Source organism: Osmerus mordax, chromosome 17 (genome assembly GCF_038355195.1).
Source record: "Osmerus mordax isolate fOsmMor3 chromosome 17, fOsmMor3.pri, whole genome shotgun sequence".
Classification (NCBI taxonomy): Eukaryota; Metazoa; Chordata; class Actinopteri; order Osmeriformes; family Osmeridae; genus Osmerus; species Osmerus mordax.
Window position 1 is genome coordinate 8,769,363 of NC_090066.1, and position 7,580 is coordinate 8,776,942.

The 7,580-nt window shown below is 48.8% G+C and overlaps 1 protein-coding gene across 1 annotated transcript in view; it reads right to left on the minus strand.

The window, feature by feature from the left end:
- Positions 1–3,033: 3,033 nt before the first annotated feature.
- Positions 3,034–7,580, minus strand: part of phf21b (PHD finger protein 21B) — an 8,715-nt gene continuing 4,168 nt past the window's right edge. Inside the window, 8 exon segments of the mRNA XM_067254732.1 lie at positions 3,034–3,309; positions 3,683–3,786; positions 3,927–3,993; positions 4,122–4,280; positions 5,492–5,514; positions 6,012–6,066; positions 6,216–6,292; positions 6,688–6,739. Coding sequence (XP_067110833.1) covers positions 3,034–3,309; positions 3,683–3,786; positions 3,927–3,993; positions 4,122–4,280; positions 5,492–5,514; positions 6,012–6,066; positions 6,216–6,292; positions 6,688–6,739 — 813 coding nt within the window.

The following is a 7,580-nucleotide window of genomic DNA, read 5'->3' on the forward strand; positions in this document are numbered from 1 at the left end:
AATGATTTAACCCGCCACAAACATTGACATGATTGAGTACACACACAGACGTGGGAAAACATTGACAGTTTCACCAAAGATTTGTTCTGGAATTTTGTTTATTAATGATTAAACTTTTCATAAGAACTTAGTACAAAAAAGTGAGACTACTCTTTACCATTTACCAACTTCCATCAATCAACTTTTAATGCATCATAAAGAAGAAAAACTACATTGGCATATGTAAGACAAACACTTTTCTATACACACTATCCACCGGGCAGTCCCCTTGTTAATGACAAAGAAAAAATAAACACTACTTCAACAGACGTCTCCTTAGCGATCTAAAAGTATTGTGTAGTCTTCTCTCTCCCTTGCTACCGCCCCCTCATGGCAAAATAATATTTTGACCATCGCAAGCTAAGAATGCATAATTGGCAAACAATAAAAAAAAATCCAATGTTTGTTTTCATTTTTTTTTGTTCATTGTTAAAGGAATATAAAAAAAACGGAACTTCATCTTATTTGTTCAAACGTTTGTGTCGAGTGTATTAAAATAGATCTGTATAATATGCACTGCACAGTTACTCCCGGAGAAGGTTCTGGAAATGGGCGAAGGAGGTCGGAGGCAACATATTTAGATGATGGGGGGGTGGGAGGGATGCAACACTAAGCACTAGCGATATGGTTCTCATTTTGCACATCCTTCGATCAGATATTGACTTCATACCGAGTTGTTCTGCTACTACAGCTCATGCACTGTGCCATGGACTGCTCCACGTTCCCGCCAGTGCTACGTGCTAGGAAGGGCCTGATATGCGACAAATGGTGTACATTCTGGCATTGGGTGGTACGGTACGTGTCGCCCCTACGTGCAAGTGCCCTAGCTCTGCATGCCACGCTGCTACTGACAGCCCTTCCAGACACGACTGCCGACACAGAAATATCCTCGTGCCCAATGCCAGCACAATCTGCCCTACTCTGCCCTCATCATTCACTTACCACTCCCAATGTGAGTCAAACCATGTTTTTTGTTCATTTGGCAAGGCAAAACTTGATATGATCACGTAAGCTATTTATTGATAGAGCCCTCTGTTTGTGATTCTGTAGATACTGACTGAACAGTTTGTTCTTGATGAACGGTTTAGGTTTGTTGTTTGACAGGGTGACTTCTCCATGTAGCCCTCAGTCTGTGAACTCGCCAGGCCCAGAGCGTCTACTTAAACACAACTGATCTCATCCAAGGTTCCTTTAACTTCCTGTATCTCGAACGACTGGTTTGTGTTCTGATCTTAGACGGAATAGACAAAACCCAGCGTCATATTGCTTAACTGAATTGGATTATTTCAACCAGAGCCTCTGGCCAGAACAGCATTGATCAATTAGTCCAGTATTTTCTGTTCTCTAAACTGGCTGTTCTTTTGTCTGCCTGTGGTCATTCCAAAGAAACCAGGCCCAATTCCATTCAGTACTGTCTGTGTGCTAAAATGTCTGATATGAAATGTATCCGTACTCCAAATTATTCTCTCTCATATTTGTTCGATTGTGTGCATCTACAGGTTGCAGTGAGAGGTTCAGCAAACCCATCGTTTGATAAAAACGAGACAAATCATGATAGCGGTTTAAGAAAAAAGAAAACAAATCGTGTTTCTGACTAGAAGTCTATGTGAAGCAGCAGGAAGACTAACTATAGAAAGACGGGTAACTCAGACCGAGCTGTCCCTATTCCAGCTGACTGGTGTGTGTTTATAAAATGCTATAAGAAAGAAACCCTGGATTGATCTACTTGAACTTGAGGCAGTGTTCATTTGTACCGTCTAACAGACTTCTCCAGGACAGAATTAGCAGGCTCATCTCTGTAAAATGTCAAGTCATGAAAGAACCTCACATGAGTAAAAAATTAAAAAGTGTGAAAGCAAAAGCTATATATATCTATATATAAAAAAAATCAGGCAGGGAAAGTATCATAGACATATTTGATAGATGGAGTTCCCAGTACAAAAATGTAAGGTTTTTTGGCATATTTTCTATACTGGTGACAGGTAGAGGGTAGGGGAAACTAATGGTGGGATCCCACAAGTACAGGAACTCAAATGGCCCTTCAAAATGTCCGCTTTTGAGTGCATCGGAATATAAAGCAACACCTCGGGTAGTTGTGAGTCCAGTAAAAACAGAAACCTGCGATAATAACACAACATATGTACAGTTCCTCTCCTGGGTTTTTACCACCACTCACGGTTTCAATCGTCAGGCATCGGCATGAAAAATACTAAATTCTCCTCTAGAAAGGCTAAATTCTGTAGTTATCTTAAATACTTTTTCTTTGAATTTTAACTCTATTAATACTGAAAAAATGTTATTCTCTGCTTTTTGTTTGAAGGCTCGTATGCTTTTACATACATACACAATGACGCTTCGCCCGCCCCGCTTTCACCTGAATTATTATGGCAAACATTGTTCATAGGAGAATGAGAACAAACCAAACTACTCGAATATATTAATGTACAGTCCTTTGTTTCATAATTCCATTGTTTCTTTGTAACTACCACTACTCTAATGTTCTCTCTCACTATACGCAGAACAATAATTATACCTGTAAAAAAAAAAATGCACAAAAAAATCTTTCGGGCCCCACAGAATAACTTTTCCATATTGCTGTGGCAGCACTTTGTATCTAACAATTGTTTGTCATAAATACATTAAGGCCAAGAACAATAATAAATAATAGTAAAAAAAAAACATAAATTACAAAATAAATCTCGTAAGCACTGTAGGTGTTGGGTTTAAAAAATACTTGTCATGAATCGAGTGGAGGATATAGTTTTAGTTGTTTTTTTTTGTACGTTTTCTAGATTTCTCATCTTCATTCGGCTCTCAATAAAAAACGTATGGTTAGATATTATTCAATGGTACCTCGGACTTGTCAAAAAAGAGCATCGTCGTCAAGATGGTCCGGTGAGGTGGCCCGCGCCGTCTGCCGGGCAGGCGGCTGACTTGGCTAAGATGCTGCAGCACAGGTAGGTGCTCTGTAGAGGGGGGGGAGGGACATCTGGATCAGTTGTTACCCTGGGTCTGGGTCTGGGGCAGGCTCTTCTGCAGTAGCATGGAGGGTCCTGCGGGGGGCGACGTGGTGGCGGCGCTGGTGGGCTTGATCCAGGGAGGCAGGGAGGGCAGGGACAGCAGGGAGGCTCCCGTGGTGGTGGTGGCCGTCATGGTGACCTGGATCATCTGGTCGCGCTGGATCAGCCTGATGAGGGCCTTGAGGCGCTCCAGGGACGACTGCGTGTCTCTCTGCTGGCTCATCAGACACTCCCGTCGCTCCATACATTTCTGCTGGGAAAGAGGACGAGTCTCACACGTAGGAAGGACAGTTCCAGAAGTCTTGCAACTCCTTTACAGTACAAGACGTAGGCATATGAAGCTAATACTTTCTGTGGTGATGTGTAGATGTCCATCATTTTTCTAGGCTACATATTTTTGGGTGATGTTGTTCTCAAATGCATTTCTGGCCTTGGGATGACGAGCGTCCTAGCACAGCTGGGTGGAGAGAGAGAGGATGAGAGGGTGAGAGGGTGAGAGAGGGGGGAGAGGATGGAGAGGGTGAGAGGGTGGAGAGGGTGGAGAGGGTGGAGAGGGAGGAGAGGGGGAGAGGGGGAGAGAGGGGGGAGAGGGTGGAGAGGGGGAGAGGGTGAGAGGGTCGTACCGTGAGGGATTTACTGAGTCTCTTGTCCTGCTCCTCCAGATGGGAGCAGTCCTTCTTCAGCTCGCTGTTCCTCTTCAGCAGCCTCCTCTTCTCCTCCTCTCTCACTGCACGCACACACACACGCACAGACCCATGAGCACACTCTCTCACTTCATACGTGTACGACACACGTTGCTGTACGTACAAATAGAAAACCAAACAGAAACGGGACAAGGCAGCCATGTTCCTTCAGTGTCAACCTCACCCGTCTTGTGTGTGACGTAGGACTGGACGAAGTTCTGGGGCCACGACATGTTTTCCTTGTTAAGAACCTTCGTGAGAGAAAGGAACGATACGTGCGGTTTTTTTTTGGGCATCGCTTACAGCATCGTTCCCTCCGGTTTATCCCCTCCGATTGCCCCCCTCCCCAACCCCTCATTCCAAACGGTAGCCGCAGTACCTTCTTCTGGCACTTGGGGCAGTACCATGCCCCCCGGGGAGGGGTGCGGAGTGGCGGCTGCAGGCAGTCCGGGTGGTAGGCGCGGGTGCAGTTGTGGCACGGCTGGAGCTCGCCGTCCTCCTGGCAGATGGCACAGTGGTCCTCATGCTCCAAGTCCTCCTGCCGGCCAAACAAAACAGCCCGGTCAGCTCGGAGGGAACCTGCACTCCTGGACAACAAACTCCCACGATAAAGAGCCTACGGTTTGACGGTGGAAAGCATTTGATTACACCCCCCCCCTCCTCCTCCTCCTCCTCCTCCCCCCCCCCCCCCCCCCCCCCCCCCCCCCCCCCCCCCCCCCCCCCCCCCCCCCCCCCCCCCCCCCCCCCCCCCCCCCCCCCCCCCCCCCCCCCCCCCCCCCGCCCGCGAGTGTTAGCCCACTAAAGGAAAGCACTGCCTTGTGGTATTATCGGACACCACTCGTCCTGCCCTTATCTTTTTAAATTAAAATCGGACTACGGGTAGCGCGCCGACTTGTACCACGCAAACTGCCAGGTACAGATACGACTCCCTGAGACTGTTCAGACCCAACCCCGAGGGAGGGAGGCGTTTGCGAATGCTCCGCCGGCCCGGTACACAGTGAACCGTAACCCGGCTCCGGTGATATGTGGGGGTGAAGGACGGGCCGTCGGTGAAATGTCTGCACAGAGACGTGGAGAAGGGAGGGAAATCGCCGGCACTTTAGTCAGATGGACGGCTCTACCGCAGGCCGTATCTCTCTGATTACACGCACGCACACACACACAGCCTTCCCCACCCGACCCATCCCCGGGCACACCGGCTAATATAGTATGACAGTCAAACACGCAGGCTAAAAAGCCCGGGAATTTGCCCAGGCAGGAAGGAGAGAGGGGGTGCCACATCTGTCAAGTAGCTGCAGCTGCAGCCAGAACCAATGGAGCAGGAGCATAGACAGGACATAAGGAGGAGATAATGAATCCTGCTCTGGGATTGATGGAGCAGCCTGGCCTAGTTCCTACAGCTGCGCTCTCTCCTCAGACGCGCCGGCCCGAGGACTCTCGTCGTGTCTCGCTGTTGCTATGACACCGCATCAGACACTTCTCCACAGATTCTTCTCCGCGTTTGAATCGGTGGTTACATAATGCAGCCAGGTGCTCCCATTAGTTTGGAGTTGGAAGGATTGCGGTTAATCCCAAATGTGACGGCATGAAAGAACAATTGAACGGCACAAGCACTGGAACAAAGTGGGTCACGAGCACTTCTACTTCAGGGTTTGTTCGGGTCTCCATTGATACTACACCGACGCTGCATCGATAATAACACACAGAGTACACACACACACACACAGACATCTAAGTCATGCCACGTACCTTCCAGCACAGATCCTCAGTGTCTAGCGTGCGGATGGGGAAGCAGAGAACATGTTAGTAAGCCGACAACAGGTTGAGACAGCAAGGCAGGAGGAGGAGAGGAGGGTGGGGTTGGGGGTGTTGCAGTGGAGGTTAAGCCATGCACATGTCTCACTGGAGAGGGGCTCAGTTCAGCTGACATGTTAGAGAAAGGCTTGGGCTTATACCAGCCGCGCAAAAACAAACCCGGGGTTTCAATGTCAGCACACTGTGCAGGAGAACAAAATGATCAACATTCCTTCATCATGCAGCTGGGTGTATGGTCGTTTTTAATCCAGCTTTTTAAAATCATTCCGATCTTAATTCTGCTGCACAGAAGTGTTCTTTTTATCTTGTTTTCTAGAGACCCCGGCGTGTTTGTTTCCCTCAGGGAAGTGATTGGTTTGTTTATTTGGTTTGTTTCGTTTGTGTGTTTGTGCATTATTGTGTCAGGCTCCCTTGTTGCTGTGCTGTGCTGAGCGGAAAGAAAAATTGGATTTACCTCTCGCTGACAGGAAGAGGGGGTTGTTCAGGTAATTCGATGTGAGGCGTTTGCGCTGGAAGGCAACAGAGAGAAGATCGAGAGATGAAACGCTGACTCAAGTCAGCCCAGGGAAAACGGCCAAAACTCCAGCAAAGAAAAGTAAACAACGGCAAACGCAAACGGCGCCAGGTGAACTGCACTGTGGGTAGGTGGGTCGCTCACCTCCGGCTCGAACATGCCGCTGTAGGCCGGGTTGGCTGTGCTCCTCCTCTTCCTCTCCTGACGCTTGGTCTGAAGCTCTGGGGGACACACACACACACACACACACAGGGACACTTGTCACAACGGAGGCAGGAATGAATCTCATGAACCGAGAGGTGCATGGGAACATCTACCGTATCTGCTCAACCGCTCCACCCGGAGAGAAACCGCAAAAGATTCACAACAATACCAGTCAACAGTAAAAGGGCTTCCCCCGGATGTGACGGGCCCGTAGAGGACTCCAGTCAGCAAAGCACGACATCATCCTGCTCTACATGCAGTGGGCTTTTCATCCGGAGCGAGGTAAGTCAAGATGCAGGGTAATTACCATAAACACATTAGCATAAGTAGGCCAGTGTTGGCGAACCTCTTCAGACACAAGTACCCCAGCAGCCTAGTTCCCATCCCCACTACAGATAAGCTCCCGACTCACCCTCCATGTGTTCGGTGGTGACCAGGCCAAGGGCAACCATGAAGGCAATTTTCTGAAGGAGAAAGAGAGAGAGAGAGAGAGAGAGGAGACATAAGACATACACATTCAGGGAGATGCAAATGGGAAATATCATCGCTGAGACCGAAATATAAGCTACTGTGTGTGTGTGTGTGTGTGGGTGGGGGGGGGGGGGGGGGGGGGGAGGTGTGTGTGGGTGTCGAGCTATTCCCAGAGAGCACCCCGGGAGGAGTGAAGTGAGGTATGGAACGGCCCGGGGGGTCAGGGCTGAGCCACCTCAATTCCCCCCCCCCGGGCGGGGGCGCTCTCGAAACCCAGCGCCTGCAGGTGATTGGAATGGGATCTTCTGAAGAAGCGGCTTCTCAAGTTCACAGGCTCATTCAAGATTACGGCTGCCTCCCCCATTCTCTCTCTCTCTCTCTCTCTCTCTCTCTCTCGATTCCTTACTTTCACACACTGTCTCTGTGTTCTTCTTTCATTTCAGTAATAAATGTCCTGCAAATTCCTCAATCCGGACTATTTTAGAGAGATTGACGCGATTCACTTTAATAGACACCTTTACTTTGCCTCTGTTTGTCTCTGATAACTTTCTCTTGAGGACCAGACCTAATCTTGGGCCCTTCTTAGGAGACAGCAGAAAGTGGATTACAGCGTGTGGCTAGTCTCAGGAAAAGCGCACCGATCAGCCACCGGGGAAGGAAGACTTTGGGACTGCCACTCAGGATTATCTGGGATTAGTTTCCTGAATAATTGGATCGGTTAACCAATCGGAGTGATGTGGATGAGATAGACATCTGCTCCAGCTGGATGCCGCGATCGCGCTAGCCAATGAGAGAGTCTTGGCAGTTGAAAGCGTCCTTCAATTTGACACTCCC